Below are 23,807 nucleotides of genomic sequence, written 5' to 3' on the forward strand. Positions count from 1 at the left end.
TTGGAATATCTAGGACATGTAATGAGAAATCCAGAACGTTACGGCCTTCTCCAGCTGATTCTCCAAGGGAAAGTAAATGGTAAGAGAGGACCGGGAAGAAGACGCATTTCCTGGCTTCAAAATTTACGAAAGTGGTATAACACGACTACCACTGAACTGTTCCGCGCTGCAATAAATAAAGTAAAAATAGCCGTGATGATCGCCAACATACGGAACGGATAGGCACTTTAAGAAGAAGAAGTAATCTTTAATCGGGGACCTGAAGATGAGCTAAAAACTTTACTGTTAACTTTTAAATTATGCACATTCAAGCTGAGAGTTTTGTTTACGCTGACGATCCTGGTCTTAGCGTAAAATGCGGAATTTTTACACAGATAGAGCCAACAATGGAAGATACCTCAAACATGGTGTAAACCTATTACAAATAAAACTAAAACCAAATCCTGCTACAACCGAATTGTGTGCATTATATCTCAACCCATTATGTAAAACTGAACGTATTCTGGGAGGGACAACACTTGTAGGACCCCAATATCTTGGAGTCGTATTAGACTGCTTACCAACTTCCACTGTCAGAATACAAGACAAGATGTTGCTACGAGACACAACCTTCTTCGGATAATTGTAGGGAGCAAACGGGGTGCAAATCCACAGGTTTTAAAGTCAACTGTCAACGCGTTGTGTCATCCACAGTTTCTTAGCAAGAAACCTTTGTACAAATTGTTTCTAATCTTTAAAATCTGGATCAGTAAAGAAATAACCGATAACAGAAATGGAATTAGATGGAATCTACAAAATCAGTTGCGTCAGTTTGAGTTCGTAAATATTAGTCTCCTACAAGAGCATAGCAGTCACATGCAAAAAATATTAAGCATATACCTTAGACAAGGAAAGAGAGAGGACAGGTAACCCTCATTTAATAAACTTTCAAAAAGTGAAGCCAGTTTCGATGTGACCGCCATGTTTTTGTGCCTGTATGTTACCCATATCTCGCAGGGTTGCCATGTCTACTGATTTTTCAGTAGATCTACTGATTTCAATTTTAATTTACTAATTTACGGAAACACTATATCGATCTACTAAAAAATATGTAATGATAAAATCATGTTCAAAAAATGATCATTATATCAGTGTTGAATTATAAATTTTGAAAAAATCTATTTATTGATATATATCCATTATTCTCAATCTACTGAAAAAATAAAATATGACCTGGCAACCTTTATGGTGCCGGTTTAGCTTCAGTCAATTCCATACGATTACGCGTCCCCTCTCTTTCCTTGTCTAAGGCATATACTAATGAAAGTTTAAATTAATATAGCTAGTCAGGCACTCGAGTACTGACTTCAACAAAAAATGAAGAAATGGAAGCACTCGTGGACGAAATTTTAATGAAATGATACAAAGAGATTGTCGCTTTCATTATTGGCTAATATACGGAAAAATATGTCTAATACTACAATAAGAGAAACGACACAGAAGAGAGATACTTTAGAGAAATTTGATAGATTTGTTTTATAAATTATAATATAATAGTTTTACATTTTAAAATATCTACCATATTTTTACAGTGGTTCAATATTAATTAAAGTCTCTTTTTACCCGCTAACAAAAAATACATAACAAGTTTTTAATCACGAAACACATACATCAATATTAATTATTCGCTTTATTCAATGGAACAAAAAACTATATAATGGATGTATGTAACTTTTTATTCTATTTTTATAAAACTCTATGCGGTAACGAAACGACATTGTATCTGCTATAAACCATAGTTTTTCTGTGCTACAATGACAACTGCTGTCATCGAAAAAAGTAATATGAATGATATGACTGGACAACGTTATAGTTATAAGCCTTTTTAAACAATGGAAAAAATACTGAATTATGTAGCAGGGAAATTTTACAAAATATAGCTAAAATAATATGAAATAAAAAGTAAATGGTGATGTAAAATGATTAAAAAAAGTAAAAAAAAAGTTGAGTCTACATAAGCGGATCGTTTTTAGTTTGTTCTCAGACAAAAAGCTCTGAACTAAGTAAGGGTACTTCAATATTTCACAGAAAATGGCTTATTGGGAAAGCGCTTAAACTAGACACGCAGTGTCCTAGTGACTGTTGGAAAAACATCCTATAAACATATAGGATACGTGTAAATAAATATTAGAAAAACAATCATACACGAATTAGCTAATCATTAGCTAATCAAAATATAAAACCGTCTATATATGTAAATAGTACCAAACTTGAATAAAATGATCAAATTGTTTAGCTTGGATATCAGTTAAAGTGTAACGCAGAGAGTGTTGTTGAAATTAGATCCAGAACAGAGACCTAAAATTGACATTGGGAATCCACCTACTTCGCTGCTACGTTTTCCCGGTCTAACTCTCTATTGATACAAAAAATAAGCAAGATAAAATAGCAGAAAAACCCAGTCCAAGACAAAAAAAGACTTCATGGTTGAATAACTTGCGAAATTGGTATGGTATTGATACAAGCATGCTATGTAGGTTGGCAGTGAATAAAATTAAGATAGCTGTCATGTTGACCAACGTGCTAAAAGGACATTGTACTTGAAGAAGAAGACTTAGCTGAGGATATTTTGGCATTATTTCTTCAAAGCTATTAAATAATACTTTCTACAATGTTCGACCCAGATAGTTTTAGGGTGTAATCACATATTGATTTATTTAACCAGCTGTGAACCAGCTTATTTATGGCTATTTAGGGGGAAAAGTAGGCATGAGGGAGGATTATTTGAACCCTGACCTGATTTGACTTATACTCCAGTTTGGTTAATTAGCTGCCCTACTACAAGTTTAAAATGATTAACATTTAACTACATAGAACAATGATGATTACTGGTTGTATCAGACCTACTCCGCTATTCTGGCTTCCGATACAGCCATCTAGCTTCATCCTCTCCCCGTAGACAGAAATCGTTCGTACCAAAATACAATAAAATCATGAACAAGTCATAACTGCAACCGGGATTGTAACTGGATTGCGATCCTGACACCTTATACTGGCCTCTTTGTTAGCAGCTCATTTACAACTTGTTCATCCTCGATTCCAAATAATTGGAATTGTGAAATAAAAACGCTCCCTGTTAGCTATGAGATTCGATAAATCTATCAGAAATGACCAAAGGATTTGATCTGTCTCGCCATATACAGGGTGTCCCATAATTAATTGGACATTAGCTAATGGGTGATAGCTGACATCAAAATAAAGCGTTTGAGCTCAAATTGCTTAGGCAAAATGTTGCTAGTTTGCGTTATACAGGGTGATTCATTAATAATTTTTATATTATTTTTAGGGATATATTGCAAACTATTTCACCGATTTAAGTAAAATTTGGTATCTTGCTATTATTTAGTAGTATGCTTAATATGAATATGATATTAGTTTTTCCATTGACACTTGGTGGCGTCACCTATTATAACATTTTTTCATTAATGTGGCCATAATTTTTTGTCCACCCTTGATAAACATTCTGGGAAAAAAACATGAAATAATATTCAATTCTATACAGTTTTGTTTTAAATCAAAAAAGTACACTGTTTTCGAAATAAACGTATTTGTTAGAGACGTGCACAAAATGAAAAAAATTTACAAAAACTTATGTAAATTCAAGCATTATTCAAAAGGTCTTAAATACCGGTGAATATTAAATGTAAAAGTAAAAGTAGATAATTTTTGCAAACAAAATGCATATGATTGAAAAAATTATTTTTATTAAACCTTTTACACAGTAACAAATTTAGAAAAAATCAGAAATTAAATTACATTAAACAATGAAGTGAATATAAAACAATTGACAAAGTGAATAATTCAAAACAAAACGAAAAAAAAAATGACACTAAGTGTTCAAAATGTTCACCATTAGGTAAACTACAGAAATTGTTGTGCACGTTGCAGAAGATCCAGAAACCAGTACAAGGCTTGTTTCTGCGGCTACTGGTATAAGCAAATCTACGGTGACAAGAATAATAGGGACAAAAAATCTGTATCCCTATCGTTTTACTCTAGTACAGAATCTTTTACATATTGTTCTGAAGCTATCTTTTTATGGCATGTTAAAGTAATTACTACACACAACGCAAAAGTCTAGGGATATTTTTATAAATAGACGTATTTTGTTTATCTGTAAAGAACTTAAAAAAAGTAATACAAAATTTGTAGTTTAAATTGCTGTTTAATATGTTAAAAAACCATAAATTGCAAAAAAAAAACAGAAAATTGGATCAAAAAAAATATAATGCAAATCACTCATGTTTCACATACCACCATAAAATGTCAAAAAAATACGAAATATAAACTAAAAATAAAGTATGGCCACCACGTTGGTTTATCACAGCACTACATCTACTGTTCATGCTCCGAATCACATTGTTAATGTCTGCTTGAAGTAGTTCTGTCCATTGTTCTCTCAGAAGCTCTTTTAATTGAAACTCATTGTATATATTGCCCATATGTGGAGTAATTCTTCGTTGGAACATGTCCCATACATACTAAATGGGGTTCAAGTCCGGTGATTGTGCTGGCCACGGCAATACATCAATACCCTCGTTATCCAACTAGTTTGTTACAATATGCGCAACATGTGGTCGTGCGTTATCATGCATAAAGTAAAAATTTTCTCCAACAGCAGCAGCAAACAGGCGCACAACAGGTTCAAGAATAGTGTCCAAATATTGCTGACTTGTGAGAAAGCCACGTGGAAAAATGAGGTCAGTTCTTCCGTCAATCATGATTCCGCCTCATACCATTAATGTACTACCTTTGTATGCATACACTTCTTGAAGATGTCGTAATCGTTCTCCATTTCAGGGTCGTCTTCAAACTCTTGTCCGACGAGAATCTGGATGAAATCCACATCTAAACTCGTCACTAAACAAAACTGTGGTCCAGTCATTGTCAGTCCAATTCTAAAACTCTTGACACCAGGTTAATCTTACAGCGCGATTGACTCTAGATAGAGGTGGACATCTCCGTGGTCGCCGACTACGAAGATTGGCTTCATGGAGACGATTCCTCACAGTACTGCTGCTAATTGTTACATTATGTGCAAGCTGTAATTCATTAACCAGCTTGGGTGCTGTGATTGTTGGCTGCCTTCTTGCATTTAAAATTAAATATCGGTCTTGAGCGACGGTTGTAGAGCGACCACGTCCTGGATGTTGCTTAGCTGGACTCCCAGTGTCTCTAAACCGACGCCACAAACAACTTATGATGCTTTGGGAGACACCCAGATGGTCAGCAACTTGAGTTTGTCGCATCCCAGCTTGAAGGAGACCCACGGCTCTATTCATCCCGTCCAACGTTAAATGTTGTCGTTGCATGGTAAAAAGACAATATCTTTAACACACCTATTAAGCAAGAATGGTATAAAGTGACTAAAATTACAAATAAACAAAACATAAAAATGTCGATTTTTTTGTCCCTTATAAAAAACATTCTAAAACATGTATTGCTATTAGTATTACAATTTTTTTTTGGATAAGAAGTGAGTGCCTGTATCAACAGTTATAGTACAAGCAAATTTATATGGTCATGAAATTTGTGTCATTGGTATTGTCAAATTATTAAAATATCCTTAGACTTTTACGTTGTGTGTATTTAAATCAAAGTAAGCCACAATTAAAGGTTAAAGTACGATTATTGACGTTTCAATTTCCAATTCGGAAATCGTTCTCAAATTACAAACATTAGTAAATTAAACAAATTTTGTTTTTTTGTTACTTGGTAAAAATTCTTCTAATAATTTAATTTTATCTGACTCATTTTTATTGACAATATATACATTTTAAAGTAGACGACTTAAAAATGATATTGCCAATATTGTTTGTATGTTGCGTTCCTGGGGCAACTTTATTTGTAAAATAGTTCATTATGTCCGTTTCCCGACATGGTAAGTATTTGGTCGTGCATTTAGTTTACTTTCAATAAACACCAAATTCTGATATTATACGTTTGTTATTTAAAAAACATAAATGATGTATCCTCTATATGTTACCGACTTACTAATACTGGTATTTTCCTTTTAATAACTTCCTCTTTTAATATGAGTAACCAAATTCTACTACATCCTGTCGAGGAATTTGCTACACAATCGGTCTCATTTAGCATAATTAGAGCCGATAATAATAATTACATGCTATGATTTTTTCTGACGGACATTCTCAAGTTAAAGTTGATTTCATGTAATCGAATGAACTATCTTACAAGTAAAGTCGTCCCAGGAACACAACTCAACAATATTAAAATCAATTAAAATAAAACAAAAAAAAAATTAACTGAAATGAAATTAAATTAAATTAATATACATGTAAAATAGAATAGAGTACAATAAAATAAAATAAAATAAAATAAAATAAATTTCAATAAAATGAAAGAAAGTAGAATAAAAGAGGGTAAAATAGAGTAAAACAGAATAAAATGATTTAAAATAGAATAAAATAAAATAAAATAAAATAAAATAGAAGAAAATAGAATAAAATACAATAAAATTAAATACTATGAAATAAAATAAAATTAATTGGAATAAAATATAAATATATAAATATAATAAAAGATGAATAAAATCAGATGAAAGTTCAGACGAAAAAAAGGATAAAGACAAATTTAATCCTGAGATTTTAGTTTAGAAAAAGTTTATCCAAGCTGAACATAACGAGATTTGTGCCTATCAAAGGATGCTGCTCAAATCTTAGGATCACTACTGAAAGATAAAAATCTATTGGTTCCAGGTACCACATTTTCGTGGTATAGGCATCGTGAAAAATAATTCACGGAATATTTTTCACAAGATGGCTCACTGGTGTATTGTCATACTATTCCCGAAGTAGTCATGAAACTGAGAGCTGACAATTACGATTCCACATCATGGAGGTTATTTATTGATTCTTCTAAGAGAAGTCTAAAGGGTGTCTTGTTGCACAATTGTAATACTTATGCCTTAGTGACTGTTGCTCACCCTGTGCATCTTAAAGAAACATATAAGAATTTTGAGCTGTTGCTAAACAAAATAAAGTAAAGCTAATATTATTAGCAACTCTGTGGAAATCTCAAAATATTATCTATGCTTTTGGGTCAGCAGTCTGGATTCACAAAGTATTCATGTTTTTTGTGCGAGACGGGACAGTCGACCACGAAATTTACATTACGTTAAGAAAGAGTGGGCACTCAGAGAAAGACTTGTACCGGGACAAAAAAATGTGTAACTTGATACAATTATTGACCCAAAATTAGTTCTTTTGCCTACTCTTCGGATAAAGTTAGGATTCATGAAGCACTTTGTCAAAGCGTTGAATAAACAAGGTGGCTGATTTAAATATATGAGCGACAAATTTCTTGCACTTTCTGATGCTAAACTTAAAGAAGGAATTTTATAGGCTCTCAATTTCAAACACTAAAATCGGACAGATTGTTACAAAATACAATCACCCAGGATGAATCTGATGCATAAAGTTCTTTGGTAGAAGTTATAGACGGTTTTCTTGGAAACAACAAGACTCCAAACTAAAAAGAAATTGTAGCCAACATGGTCAAAAATTATAAAAAACTGTGATGCAATATGAGCGTCAAAGTTCATTTTCTGAATTTCTCCGTTGACTATTTTCCCGAAAATCTTGGAGCTATCAGCGAGAAGCAGGGAGAGAGATTCCATCAAGATATAAAGGAAATGGAGAGGCCCTACCAAGAAAGATGGGATATAAGAATGATGGTTGATTACTTCTCTTCTTCTTAAAGTTCCATCTCTTATCGGAGGTTGGATATCATAACGGCTATGGTCACTTTGTTGGCTGCTGCTCTGAAAAGTTGTAGTGAACTACAGTTAAACCATTCTCTAAGGTTCTTCAGCCAGGAGATACGTCTTCTTCCTATGCTTCTTCTTCCTTGGATCCTTCCTTGCATAATAATTCTCAGCAGCTCATATTTTTCTCCTCTGGTTATGTGACCCAAATATTCTAGTTTTCTTCTTTTTATGCTGTTCATAATTTCTAACTCCTTATTTAGACGTCGTAGTACCTCAGCATTGGTAATCCTTTGAACCCACTGAATTTTTAATATTCTTCTGTAACACCACATTTCGAACGCTTCTATTTTCCTTATGTGTTGTTTGTTCGATGTCCAAGCTTACATTCTCTATAGTAAGATAGAAAATATGTAACATCTTAGAGCCCTCAATCTGAGATGCAACTGAAGGTCTCTGTTGGTAAGCATTGTCTTCATTTTCACAAATGCTTGCCTTGCATTTTCAATTCGGACTTTGATTTCTCTGCTTTGGTAATTTTTGTCATCAACCCAGGTTCCCAGATATTTATATGTCTCTACTTTTTCTATTTGGGTTTGCTCTATCATTAATCTTTCATTTCCATGTTGCGTTTTTGAGACAATCATAAATTTAGTTTTTCTCTTATTTATTTTTAGTCCGTATCTAATGCAATAATCGTTAATTCTATTTACCAATTCTTGTATCGATTCCAGGGTGTCTGCCATTATAACGGTGTCGTCAGCGAATCTTATATTATTTACTATTCTTCCGTTTACAGAGATTCCATCACCCAGATCCGCTATCGCTTCCTGGAATATGGCTTCACTGTACACGTTAAACAGTAATGGTGACAGAACACAGCCCTGTCCTTCTCCTCTCTTTATATCTATATTTTCGCACTTTTGTTCTTCTATCTTTATATTGGCCTTTTGATTCCAATACAGATTGATAATGATTCGTAAGTCTTGTCTGTCTATATCTTTGTTTTTCAGTATTTCTATTAGTTTTTCATGTCGGACCCTGTCGAATGCCTTCTCGAAGTCGATGAAACAGGAATAAATATCTAGGTTCATATCTAAGCATCTTTGAGAGAGGACATTAAAAGCAAACAATGCCTCTCTCGCTCCCAGTCCCTTGCGGAACCCAAACTGAGTATCATCCATATCATCTTCTAGTTTTCTATATAATCTTCCATGAATCACCTTTAGAAATATTTTGAGGGTATGACTTATTAGTGATATTGTCCTATAGTCTGAACAATCTTTGGCATATACTGTTTTTGGTATTGCTACAAAGGCGGACACCAACCATTCCTGTGGGATTTTTCCAGTTTTATATACTTCATTAAATAGGTCCAGAAGTACAGGTAGAGTTTCATCGTCTAGACATTTCAGTAGTTCCGCAGGTATTTCGTCTGGACCTACAGTTTTTCCGTTTTTGCATTTCGTATTGCTTGTTCGATTTCCTCTATTATGATCTCTGGCCCCGTTTCGCTGTCGATTTCTTCCGGTTCTTGTCGATTATCGTCAAACAGATCTGTTATGTATGTCTTCCATTTTTTTAATTTCTCTTTAATTTCTATAATGATTTTTCCATTTGCGTCTTTCAGAAGGGCATCTTTCTTTTTTCTCAGTGTATTTGTCATTTCCTTTATTTTCTTATGCATGTTAAAGCTATCATACTGTTTAGCATATGCCTCTATTTCACTGCATTGATTAGCAAGCCAGGTGGATTTGGCATCTTTTATTTTCTTTCCTATCAATCTCTGTAGTTCCTTGTATTTTGCTTTACTCCTGCCTTTATGTTTCCTTTTATCTAGATCACATCAGATCTAAGATTTCTGAAGTCATCCATCTCTGTTTTTTTCTTATTTTTGTCTGCAGTAGCTTTTCTCCTGCCTTTATTAAAGTTTCCTGTACCATGTTCCATTTGTCATTAACATCTGTTGTTTTTATCACGTCTTGTTTGATTTTCTTTAAGTTATCACTTATTTCTTGTTTTAAGCTCTGACGTATAGGTTCTTCTTTTATCTTTGAGACATCAAACCGTGGTATATTTGTTTGTTTTTGGATCTTCTTCAATTTTATCTGCATTACGCCTACTAATGGATTATGGTCTGAATTTATGTCAGCTCCGGGGTATGTTCTCAGAGACTTTATAGCGTTTTTATATCTAGATTTTATTAAAATGTAATCTATCTGGTTTCGAACAATGTTGTTTTCTGAATCCGCAGGTGATTTCCAAGTATAAAGTCTTCTTTTAGGTAATTTAAAATTTGTATTCATTATTACCATCTCCTCGCTTTGGCAGAATTCGACAAGTCTGTCCCCTCTTTCATTTCTTTCTCCCAAGCCAAATTCCCCCACACATCCGTCCACTTTTCTTTTTCCAACCTTGGCGTTGAAATCTCCCATCACCAACAATATATCATCTTTTTTTGTGGATCTTATGATTTCGTTCAATTGCATGTAGAACCTCTCTATCTCGGTCTCATCTTTGTCGGCAGTTGGTGCATATATTTGTACAATGTTTATCTTTTTAGAGAATGTCTGCAATTGAATCATCATCAATCTCTCTGAGTTGGGAGTAAAACCAACTACTGATGGTTGATTACTGCTAGACCTTAAAGAGAGACTCGATCACAAAAATTCATAAAAAGAAGACCACGAAACGCAGTTTTCATGGAAAGAGAGAACGGTTTTATTCAAAAAAATCAAATATTGTCTAACATAGGTTATACTGATTTTTTTGAAGAACAACTCAATTCTGCAGTGTAATTTTGTAATAAATAAAGTTTAAATAAATATGTTCTCAGTATTTTTTGCAAATTCTATAAAAAATTTCACACTTTTCTTGAAAACCTGACGTGCTGAAAAAAAAGATTCGTGATCAGCACTTCCCATTTACTATAAAACACTTTTTCATGAAATAAAAAATGTAGGCCTGTGATAATGATTCCCCAATTAACAGCTGCGGAAGAACTAAACGAATGCTTAATATCATCCAATTTGAGGCGGAATGTAAATTCGCTCCAATTGACAAATAACATGCGAGTGTTTTTGCAACAAGATCAAAGTGCATTTGTGTTTTCGAAGCCGTTGTTAGATATTGGGAATGGTAAAGTCGCTATTGACACCTCGACCGCATTCGTTTCATTTCTCATACTGTCAAAAGCCAATTGAACTTTAATAAAATTATTTAATTTTTAGGTAGTACGAAGTTTGGCTGGTCATCTGGTTATAATATAAAATTACAAATACTATATATTTCTACAATAATTTATATTAGCACATATTCTTAAAACGTAAGTCACATTCTTTATATTAAAAAATCACCTTCTCACTATGATCGTCGAGTTCTTTCACATATGGTATTTTTTGTTTCCGTTATTAAGTATATAAATAAGCGTCTACTAGCCCAATCAAATCAACCAGTTTTTCGGTTATCGCGCTTTGAATAACGAAAACAATTTTATTTCCGAAGGATATCTGGGTTTACTTTCCTGAAAAGATTTACGTCTTGTTAGTTTTTATGAAGAAACCGTATCACGACCTCTCGAATGAATCAGGGAAAAACACAATCGGTTTACAAATAAGCTGTAAATAGATTGGGTCTGTTTTGATTTCCCCCATATCTCGTGATACAATTTTCTCTATTGTACTTTGCTCTGTAAAAAAGCTTTTGGTTTACGCTGAAAAAATCCAACGAAATTTGTCAATCTTCGTTTATCTGTAAGGTTGTTTATTGGAAAGTTAATGAGAAGCTTTGAAAGAATATCAAATGATAGAGATCGATGATGAAAAAATGGCGGTAAAGCAGTTCAAGTGAGCATACACTAGATAACGGAACAATTAAAATATCAAATGATTACTTGAAGAAACAAGAAAAGAAAATAGTGAATTAAATAACTAGATTAATATTTTATAATCAAATTATGAAAATGAGTCTAAATAAGTTTAAGAAACTTTCCGTGGATAACTTTACCTGATATTCCTTTTATAATGAGCTTTAATAAATTCTCACTTTAACAATGAGCTTTAATAAATTCCCAACAATTGGCACAAACCAAATTAAATAAATACCTCCAGAAAATTGGTACTGGAGGGCTCCCCTCTCTGCGCATGGTCTGGTTGGATCATTGTTTCAGTATCGACAGAAACATCCTATAAATTACAAAAATAAAATTAAGTGCAGGCTAGCCAATGAATTATAAAATCAACCTACCCCTTAAAAACTCATACTAGGTGACACATCTTCTTGTGCCCTAGGGGCATTTGAAAGTAGTCTTCGCTTTGTTGTAGGCATTGTAGTACTTTATGTATTTTTCCATTTGCATCTTCTTCATCGGGAACAAACAGCAATGCTGTCATCAGAATCACTATTAATTCCAGTGCTATTAACTTCAATATGATCTTCCTCACTCTCACCACTCTCGTAAATCAACCGTTCAAGTTCGGCATATGTTAGCGCCTTTCTACTCATTTTATAATAAAAAAATATCCGATAAAACTCTTGATACGTCAAATTAACGTACTTTTATTTATCTATTAATGCTCTTCACACGTAAAATTTACGTGTTGACCCTCGGGGATCGCGACACACTAGCACCTACTTAGTCGAGATTTATATTACAGCTGGCGAAAAATATTACCAACATTTTTGACGCGTTTGAGAGTAATTAGCGAGTTATCGCAATGATACGTAATTTTTACGTACAAGAGTGTTCTAGGGTTAAGAGGGAGAATCAGTCAATCATTATTATTATTGAAGTTATCAGATAACTTTTTCTGCAAAAATTAGAATGACACCTGTCACATCCCAATGTAATCGTTTTTCACAGACCCACCATGGTCTATGTACTGTTTTATACCTTTTGAATTTTTTAAAGTTAAATGGAGGCGTTAGGCCGACATCTCATCGTATTAAACACCACATTTTATAAAAGCCACTAAAAATTTGTATAAAAATGAAAGATAAATAGTTACAAGATAATCTTGACAATATACACGAACAATATTTATTACTTATTTTCCGACCATCCGAGATTACCACGTATGTTCGGGTATAGTTATTCTTTTCTATATATAATAGGCCATATATCTTTTTAAACAACATAGAGAAGACCTTTTTTAAAAGGTTTGTAGATAAATTTTTTGTCATTGTCCATTTTACTCCGAATATTTTATCTGTTCAGTCGCCGGGACACATATTATGTTCAGTTCTTTATAAAGCTGTTGTGTAACTGACAGCGATATAATGAGGAACATACGTAAATAAACGGGCAATTTCATTGTGATACTACTGGCCTAATGTAGGAATAGGATTAGGATGGTTTTAATTTTTTTTTTAATTGAATACAGTGCAATGATTTTTTTTATTTACAATTTTTCCATTTTTTTTGCTACAATAAAATATGTATTATTATGATTCGCAAATATACCTGGGTTTTTTAAAATGCAGAGAAGAAGAAAATTGACAAAGACTGTTATTTCCAGACATAAACATAATAATATGATATCAGTAAATATTAAAAAAAACATTACGGTTAATATTTGTGTGCAAACAGATTCACTGAACAAAGTTTAGATTGTAATACATAATATATTTAAGATATTAGGTAGAATTAAAAAAATTCTATTTCAAATCCTTTATAAAAAGTATATAATAAAATGCCCAAACGGGCTATATCACAATTACATTACAGAACGTTTTCGGAAAGTTAATTTCCATCATCAGTGTAATCTGAAAGTATATAACCACTTTAATTAAAAAGAACGTAAGATTTAAAATGGTGACTAAAGTTAATGCAAAATGTGGTTAATACTTACAAAGTATACATACTATGAACCACTAAAATATCTGGATAAAAACCCGTTAAATGTTCTTAATTTATAGTTATGTTACATTATATATTATTACAAATTAGGATGTTCAAGTTATTGTTGGAATTGGTAACATGGCAACTTATGGCTCTACATAAGTTACATGGTCCTAAGACAAAGTGTCTTCGAGGACCTGTTGATAACAACTGATAAAAATGACAATATTAACATGTTAGGATGGATGTCGGAACAAAGCAGTCAGTGCAACTTACGGTCGTTGTCTAAAAATGACAGAAGCCAGCATTATTTAAAATTGAATAAGTTAAAATTATAATAATATAACAGTATCAACCATTAATGTTGTAGTCTGTAATGTGAATTTGTCCTATATTTATGTTGAAAATATAAATTATATAATAATATAGATTAAACCTTATTAACAAAAATAAAAGGCATTTTTTTCTTTTCCAGAAAAGCCTAAGAATAAATAGCTACAAAATTTAATTTAGTTTACAATTGTGACAGTTATAAAAAGATTGGGTTTTACAAATATGTTTGTGACATTATACAACATAAAATATTAGTCTCGTTATCGTTTTTCGAGCAAAATTTACAGCGTGCTCGTTTAGTAGGTGGAGTTGGATTGTCCATAGCGGTTCACTAGAATTTCCATCTTCTCAATTCACTTCTCTTCGTGTTCTTTTTACCAGTTCTTGTAAGTCTTTAGTTCTTGAAAAATATTTCCTGGAAAGGATACGTGGTTTCAGTAGTGTTTTTCTCAATTCCTCCAGAAAAATTCGCCGTTTTGTAAGTTTGTTGGTGTTTCATTGGGGATTTATTGGTGTCCATAAAACGAACGCGTTGTAGGCAGAAATGTCTAGCATATTATATAAAACAATCATAGGCCAGCGGTTTGTCTTCATCTTACATGTATATGTACCAACCAGCTGATTCAGAGTATCCACTGCTCCCTTACTGGAATTGTAATCTAAACTAATTTGGGGTTTTTTGACATTTCTGTCACTAACAGCCTTCTCATGATGCAAAGTGCTTATAAGAATAACATTTTTATTCTTTTTAGGAATATAGTTAACAACAGTGGTACCTTGCGTGAAATAAAAAGACGAACTATGAACTTCTTTACTCGCAATTTGTGCTGGAAGCTCTGGCTTATTTTTTCTTATAGTCCCCAGCATTGTTTTTTTTTTTTCGTTTAAGATGAAGTTGTCCTAAATTGTATGATGTAAAAAAGTTATCACAAGTAATATATAATATGGCCTTTAAAATCACTATATAAGTCGCACACCACACGCATTCCCTGATTCCGTTCCGGCGCGGCACCTGCTTCCTTTCCTGTATAGATCTGCAATTTTAGAGCATTCGAACTTTTACTGTCACATATAGCCCAAATTTTTATGCGATATTTCGCTGGTTTGCTTGGAATGTACTGTTTGAAGGGACAACGGCCTCTAAAGGAAACTAATTGCTCGTCGACGGTAACATTTTCATCAGGGTTAAAAAATTTTGGTAGATTTTCTACCCTTTTTTCCTAAAAACGTATTACTTGCGAAATTTTTGTAAATACTTCCAGGGACATTGATGCTCGAAATACACTACGAACCGTTTCTTCGTTCCACAAACTTTTAGTTGATTCGCCATGAAACTTAGAAACTCCAGCTAACAATAAAAAACCAATGTATGCTGGAAAACCAATTTTATCCAAGTCTTTTCAGTTGGTTCCAAAAAACACGCTGTCCTTCCAGGTTGGTCATATTTATAATTTGGTTTGCGACTATGTCAGAAAAGAATGCGTCAAATAAATTTTTGATATCGAAAATTCGTGCACATGCGTACCTTGTAACTCCTGGAGCATTATTTATAACATTGGCCTTGGAAAAATAACCGCGTTGAAAAGGAGGATCGAGAGACCACTGGATATTACCGTCTTTTGAAGGAATTGTTACAAAAGGTTCAACTGGATGTTGTACGTAGAATGGAACAGCAGAATCATCACTATTTTCTTCCTCATTCTCACTGATTTTATTGTTTTCTGGTTCTGATATGCACTCATCACCCTCTGACATATTCGCGAGCTCGCGAAGCTCATCTTCGGTTAGCGTTCTTCGATGCGACATTATCAACATGCAAATATAGACTGAAATTTGAAATGTAAATGAATGGGCTTGGCATATCAGGTGTCGACCACTAGTCTATCACCCCCACTTCCTTCTATGTGACATGCCCTTTTAAATGACATCGTCCAGCTACACTACACATTTTTTACAGCTAATATATTTTTAGCACTACGTATTTCTAGCTTGCAGAAACTTGTTTCTATTGTATAAAATATGAAATTTGAAAAAAAATTCAAATGTATAAAATACTGCCAACTAAACATACTTACAAAGGTAATTTTTAACGGTTTAAATACGTGGGTCATATTGGCCCGAATGTACTATGGGTAACAATTTAATTTTTACCAAAAAAACAGGAAGTTGATTTTTTATCTCGTATGCAATTAAAAGACCTCATATTAGATAATAAAGTCACGAAACACCAAAACGTTACGCCGCGTAATAATTTGCAAAATAAGAAATAAATTTTTTTGGGTCAAATAGACACGAACAGGACAGCAGGGTTAAAGAAGCCTTAATGGAGACAACAGAAGGTGTTATTGTGAATTAACTGTGAACAATATTAAATATGGCGACAATACCTTGGGGCTGGATTATTCAAAAAAAAAACTTCAAAATCTAATGAACAAAATAAACTACACCTGTAATCAGCATGGATTATAACTAACAATTTGTTTGTTACAGGAGTAAAAATTACCGTTTGGGCCTTTTTATTGCACTAGTTAACTTAATATAGCTTTTTATCGCTATCAATACAACATTTACCAATGAAAAATTTTATGAATTTCCAAACTGTTTATTTTGTCGAGATTCGTCCATAAAAAAGAATCTTATTTTTTTAACTTTTATGGAGACCAATAAAAACACATCTCTATTAAAGTTTAATAATAACTTGTTCTCAAGCTTTGTTCGAAATTGGCGAAATGTAAAAACCACACAATAAATATTGGATGAAATAGGTGCAGGATTGCAATTCATCGAAAATGAGATCGACATGGAAGTTTCCTTTGTGGCATTGATGAACACGTTCTGTTGTATGATTTGAACTGGCAATTGATAGAGAGAAAAATTGCGCAAACATGTCATTGTTTGTATAAAAGGGATAAAGACAAAATGTAACAAAAATCTTTAATGGATTTAACCGGCAACACACACAGGCAATTTTTGTTTTATTAATATTTAGGAACATGTTAAAACTCAAATAATTTAAGTATACAGAGAAAATTTAATCGGTTTATTATACACTTCCACTATTAAGAATAATTCTTCTTTTTTTAAAGGAAGAAGTCTGCAATAGTAGTAAATTTGAGCTATTTACTACTATTGCAGATAGTAGATACTACTAATACTGAGAAGTAGGAATTTTTTGTGTTGTAGGTTCGACTATGATTCACTCAACATATGCCCGAGCTAAGCGAATTGACTTTGTTTCATCATATTTGTAATAAGGCGTGGAATTTGACCTCCACGTTACAGATTCTAACGCTTCAAGTCATTACAAACCGGATTATTGTCTATGAAAGGGTTATTTTGAATTTGGTGGTTTTACTTATATCCAGAACTTCATTTTGTTTCTGTATATCCAAAACTTAAACCTGATCTATACACTATGCATATCATATAAATTTCAATAAGATCTTTATTTACTACTTATAAATTGCATCTTAAAACCTTTGAATGAGAAACACTTTAAGAATTGCGTCCCAAAAACTTCGAATGAAATTAAGCATAATCTAAGTGTTTGTTTGTACTGACAGATGCCTCTAACAAGATAGGTAGTATTTTTCTCTTATTCCGCTACTCTCTGTCAGTCCTGCATGGATTTTAAAATTATGTCTGAATTTTCAACCAATATAGGCTTGAGTATCGAGATGTATTGTGCTGCGATCAAACTAAATATTTTAAGTCATAGGTTAAAAGGAAGCATGCTTTACTCCGCGGGATGAGGAAGACGTGATCCAGTCAAGTTGTACGGGGATTGTTCGGTTCGAGCGATGCTTAGTTGCTTACACCTCTGCCGCTGTATCTTTGACAGTTTTGGTCGTTTTATTTTAAAAAAATCTAATAAGGTTTTTTTTTAATTTTTGATTTATCTCTTGTTCGCAAGATGATACAATTATTTGTCCAGATAGTTACCGTAATGAGTTTTTGACCTAGCAATAAACATTAACAATAAACGTGCTGTCCCCATTGTTATTCAATCTATATAGCGAAGCTATTTTTAAGGAAACAACATCAGAGGAACAACAGGGTATATCAATAAACGGAAAAATCTTAAACAATATAACATTCGCGTTTTTGCAGACAGTCTAGAAGCACTGCAACGCTTAGTAAATAGATTACATCAAGTTAGTATAAAATATGGACTACAAATGAACCTTAAGGAAAGCAAGTGCATGATTATTTCTAAGCAACATACAGTAGAAAGGCTAGATATCAAGGAAAAATAAGTAGAAAAAGTGAATAACTACAAATATCTGGGAACCTGGAAAAATGAAAACAATGACCAAGGTAGATAAATAAGGACACGCATTGAAATTGCAAGACAAGTATGTATAAAAATGAAAACAATGTTAAAATCAAGACCTTCCTCTGGAGCTGAGGATAAGAGCCTTCAGATGCTACGTGTTCTCGACTTTGTTGTATGGAATAAAAAGCTGGTCACTAAAAGTGGATAATATAAATAAGGTGGAATCATTTGCGATGTGGTGCTGTAGAAGGATTTCGAAAATACCATGGACCCAACGAGTTTAAATGCAGAAGTGTTAAAAGGGCTATAGAAGGATTCCGAGTTCATAAAGCACATTAAACCAAGAAAGCTGAAATATTTAGGCCAAAATTAAGGGTAAAAGATTCATAGGAAGATGAAGAATTGCCTGGCTAAGAAACCTAAGAGAGTGGTATAGTTGCAGCTCAGTAGATCTTTTCAGAGCAGCCGCTAATAAGGTACAGATAGCTGGGATAATAGCCAACCTCCGATAAGAGAAGAAACAACAAGAAGAAAAAGAAGCCCCGTAACTGCTGTACATTTTGTCACAAAAACTATACATCTCGAAGACTAGTATCATAATAATAGTCAAAAAATTAAATAACAACTGTCATTATTTGGATATAGAAATCAACCGCGAATACAATTTTACTAAACAAATACATATTAGTTTGTAATTGATTGTTTTCCCAATAATTCTGCAATTGGTACAACGTTCAAGGGCCCCATAAAATTAGTTTTTACAACAGTATTAACTAATACACTTTAAAGTTCTGATATCTAATCAAAAATATTATAATTAAGGTAGAGCATTGAAAAACTTACGTGTGTCATCATATTTGATAGTGAACAATTCGGAAAAGCATTTGATCGTGGCGGTGTGATTGTTGGGTGTCGGCGGCCAACACACAACGCCATCAAAAGTGACTTTACAGAATCCCTCCGGATATACCTCCGACAACACAAAAGTGTCATTAGCATATTGCGCCTTGCACTGTTCTAACGCTACATTTGTCGTGTTTAAACTATCTTCTGGTAACGAACCGTTCATATTCCGAAGTAAAAGCAAAAAGACGTAACTAAAAGCTTAAAAGTTGGACATGTTCGCAACGTGATGTTGTACATACGGGGCGGTTTTCACTTTTCACAATAATAGGCTTGTTCATCTGAAACAAAAAAAAGTGGATTAGTATTGCAGCCATAAACGTTCTCTATTGAGAACTCTCTTTTATTCTATCAAATAGGTAAAGCAGGTGAAAGTCCGCAAAATTAGCAATGCAATCGCAAACAATGTTAAAACAAAACTCTTTATTTCATTCGATACTTATATTTTAAAATAAATTACGTAAAAAACGAGGTTAATAGGTTGACTGCTCATGTGGTGCTCAGTTAACTTGCCATTTATGCTACAGCTCTTCTAGAGCATGTTGACCCATGAGGCCACGACGATTTTTATTTATTATTTTAATTTAGGCATTTGTAAAGAATCTTTTGGGGGCTAATTAATATATTTTTAAGTATTACACACTATTTTGAACCTGAGTACCTATGCTTGATGCTCATGGCCCCACGAGCGATGTATTAATCAGGGGGCCATGAGCGCCCTAATGTCCGTCCTAATGTGCACTCTAATAAGTGAACCTGAAAGAAGAAGCATTTTCAATAAGAAACCATGTATGTGTAAAAAGTACCTCTAGAAAACAAGGCCTGAATGAAGTTTTGAGAGGAACATATTTAAACGAATTCTTCATAGGTTCCTCTAGGCCTAGAATTTGTAGAACAATGTTTTTAAACTCCCTTGATGTGAAGGATTGAGTCATTAAGAAATGGGCCAAGATCAGACTAAAGGCAAATTTGACTGTGCAAAATCATCAAAATTCTGGTAATAATAATAATGGTGTGAAACAGCTTCAAATATTATGAGGATTAGATAAAATTCCATGATCAATATTATTTAAATAGGATTAAATAGGAAATAATAACATTGCGGAGACGTGTTTACATTCAATTCTTAAATGAGCAAATCTTAAGTAATCATCCCTTTTAGCAAATAATCTATACTGGGTATGTATTTTGTTTTGACGTGACAACGTCTTAAATTAGGTTGTGGCTCGGAGTCATTCATGAAAAAGTGTAACGCCCGCTCACGTCTGTTACAGTGAGTCACCGAACGAGAGAGAGGCCCGCCGGACCGGCGAATGCCTTGCGTCTCTCTCCCACTCAAACATGATCGGTCCGCTGCGCGCGCAGCACTAGAGAATTAGGCGCGTTGAATCGGTGCGTGCTTCCGTGCTTGTGTCTCTGTCAGTGTTGTTCCGTCTACCGATTTTTCGGTAGATCTACCGAATTTGATTCCTATCTACCGATCTACCGAACTGCCCCTTGAATCTACCTAATTTTAAAACAAATATCACAATGACTTGAAAATAAATTCGGATAATACAATTTATCTTTTTATTTCTGTTACCATCAAAAAACTTTTCAGTGTAAACTAATACTTGGTATTTTTAATACGTTTGTATTAAAATTCATTTGATACTTCCCTATAGTGTTTAAAAATATATTTGCAAAGATGCAAAGAAAGCGAAATACCCCGAGATTCAAGTTCGTAATTTTATACCTAATAATAACATATTGTATAAACATCATTCCGTAATCATAATCATTCACACACGTCTCTTCAATTCTCAAAGAATCTCAAGTATCAAGTGATAAATTATTAGCTAAATGACGGTGTGTGTGCTGTCGGTTTTCTTTGACTGCCGACTTAATCCATTAGCAAATAATGGTTGTTACATCTATTTGAACCAGAACGTTTTAACTTTCTGTAAATATTATGACCTATAACTATTTTTAAAAATATTATTAAACCTTATTTGTATCATAATAGCTGATGTGAGCATTTGGTCCCAATAATTTGATTCTTTATTTATTAAACAAAATTCAATGAATTATGGTTATTTCTAATAATTAGTTCAGCATAATTATTTAAGGTCTTTAACTTTTGAACCATTAAGTCGCCACCATAATGGGAAACTTTTCTATTTTTAGTTTTATGGAAAAAAGTTATTCTTTCTAAAAAGTTCTGAATGATCTAAAACTTAGAATACAATCATCAGATATTAAATTTTTTTAGTAATATAGGCAGTTTATCAAAAAATATGAATTTTATGTTCATATTTTTTGACAAACCTCGTGTATATGGCTCAAAAAATTTAATTAATGATTGATTTTAGGTTTTAGGTCATAAAACTAAAAAAAATTCCATTATGGTGTTCACTTAATTGGACGCACTGTATTATAATATATATATATATATATATATATATATATATATATATATATATATATATATATATATATATATATATATATATATATATATATATATATATATATATATATATATATATATATAATTTACGTCATTGCATATGATCTACCGAAATCTACCGAATTTTGCCGAAGGCATCTCCCGATATTGGATAAGCTCCACGGAACATCACTGGTCTCTGTCTTTCTCGAGCGTTCTTGGCGTTCAAGACACATTACAGCAGAAACACTTCCTTTCATTTCATATTTCTCCTATCATCGTCCTATCCTCAACAAAATCACTCAAATAGAAATTAGTTAAGTTTAAGTTTACATGTACAATGTTTTAGTAAACAAAATATATTTCTATAGTTAAAATTTGTGCAATTCTTATTTTCATTCAATTCCTTGTTCCTATTGTGCAATTTAATAATATTCATATCAATAAATATTCTACCGAGAAAAAGACGTTGTCACGTAAAATCTTCGCCCGTAAAACCGACTTTACAGGCAACCGATTTTTTTTTAAATAAATTAATTGCCTTAATCTGTCACTACACCAAACCGGAAACGAACTGGTTTTAAATTTTTTTTGCGGAACAAATAAGTCAAAATCTGTATTATCATAAAATATTGCTTAACTGTAATTAACATCATATATGTATAATTTAAGTAATTCCCAATTAATACTAACAAATTAATCATTTAATCGTATTTAATTTACATTTTTAAAATCATAATAAAATTCCTTGTAGTTCAATTGATAATGCTTTTCAAAACAAGCCAATTCTACAAAATTAAATATGTCTAGCCGAATGGTGTACATTATTATCAAATACTGAATCAAGTGAAATAACTACATCAAAATTGTTTAAATTTGCAAATTTTAAGTCTAGGAAGATATTATGACTATTAGGTAAATTATTAATTTAAAAATGGTAAGATAACCAAAAGAATTGGCCAAGTAAATAACAGGAGAATTATTAGGGCATTCAATATTTAAATCAAAATTGTCTTTACTTCAAAAAGCGGTTGGTAAAATATAATTACCAAACACACATATTAAATGAAAATTAACGTTAGTTTAAGTGATAATCTTCATGCCTTTGCAATATCTTTAGCAACTTTAACTTTTACCTTTTTAAAATAAAAAGGTACGTACGGTAATGATATTTTTCTGGTATCAGTGAACATTGTAGGAAAATAGAAATAATCTCTTCAATATTAAATGTAATACCGTTTCGATTGTTTTTTCCTTTGAACTATTATATCCTGTTTTCCTTTTTGTTGATTTTAGAAAAACAAGCATATACCCTAACATCGGTTTTTGACTGCTTACAAATAACTTGAACTCTTTTTGAATGACAAAGAAAATGTTTTATTTGCTTTTATGAAACCAATATCTTTGTTTTTTTTTCTTTCCGCTCAGACGATAAAACAATAAAATCTTTAAGCTATCTTATATTCCGCATTATAAAAGCTTGTGTAGAATTTGTGAGGTAATATTTGATTGTTTAAGGTCGTGGCATATTATCGTGCACGTTGCGTTTCCAGCACATAGCGTTTAGTTTCCGAAAAATATAATTTAAGTGGTTTTAAATATGAACAACGCACACTGTCCGGAACATAGCGTTTCAGACACTTAACGTTTCCGTTCAGTATATTTGAAAACAATATTTTACTGATGCCGACAGCTACGTAACGAGTCGTAACCGGTTGGTAAGAATAATGTGAATTAGATGTCCGTCGTTTTCCCCCGTTGTTTATTTAGGTATTTGTTTGATTTTGATACAGAGTATTGTAAAAAAATAATTTTCAAGGTTATTTTGTCATTTATGCATGTGTTTTTATTGCTTTGTGACAATTAATCACGAAAGTTAGGACTTTTGTACATAAGTGATACCTCTTCTTTTTAAAAATACTTTTTGGTTTGATATGTATGGCTTCGTTAAATGTAGTATTTGGTTTTTTAACTAAAGGTGAAATTAAATTTAAAACATATTTAAACTGAATCCTATTCATTCTAAAATATCCATAATATTTTTCATCGTCATCAATTAATTATCTGTATAAAGTCCAGTATTAACATTCCTTCTTCCTTTCTCTTAGCATTGTATGTACTTCAAACCTTTTTTTTAACACAGTTTTTTATTCTTCATCATTAAAAAGAAGAGCAATTGCACATAATTTTTGTCGAGAAAAGTGAGATCATATCTTCACCGAACCAAACTGAAACGTTATATGTATGAAAATGTGAACGCGCC

General features: G+C 32.6%; 1 protein-coding gene across 5 annotated transcripts in view; it reads right to left on the bottom strand.

Moving 5' to 3' along the window:
- The window catches only part of LOC140441595 (diuretic hormone receptor-like), an 890,067-nt gene that overhangs the window by 254,622 nt on the left and 611,638 nt on the right, over positions 1 to 23,807 (bottom strand). For all 5 annotated transcript variants that reach the window (XM_072532430.1, XM_072532429.1, XM_072532431.1 and 2 more), the window contains one exon: positions 19,057 to 19,397. In XM_072532430.1, coding sequence (XP_072388531.1) covers positions 19,057 to 19,282 — 226 coding nt within the window. In that variant the 5' untranslated portion in view covers positions 19,283 to 19,397. The remainder of the gene's footprint in view (positions 1 to 19,056; positions 19,398 to 23,807) is intronic.

This window comes from Diabrotica undecimpunctata, chromosome 5, assembly GCF_040954645.1.
Source record: "Diabrotica undecimpunctata isolate CICGRU chromosome 5, icDiaUnde3, whole genome shotgun sequence".
NCBI classification, from domain to species: Eukaryota; Metazoa; Arthropoda; class Insecta; order Coleoptera; family Chrysomelidae; genus Diabrotica; species Diabrotica undecimpunctata.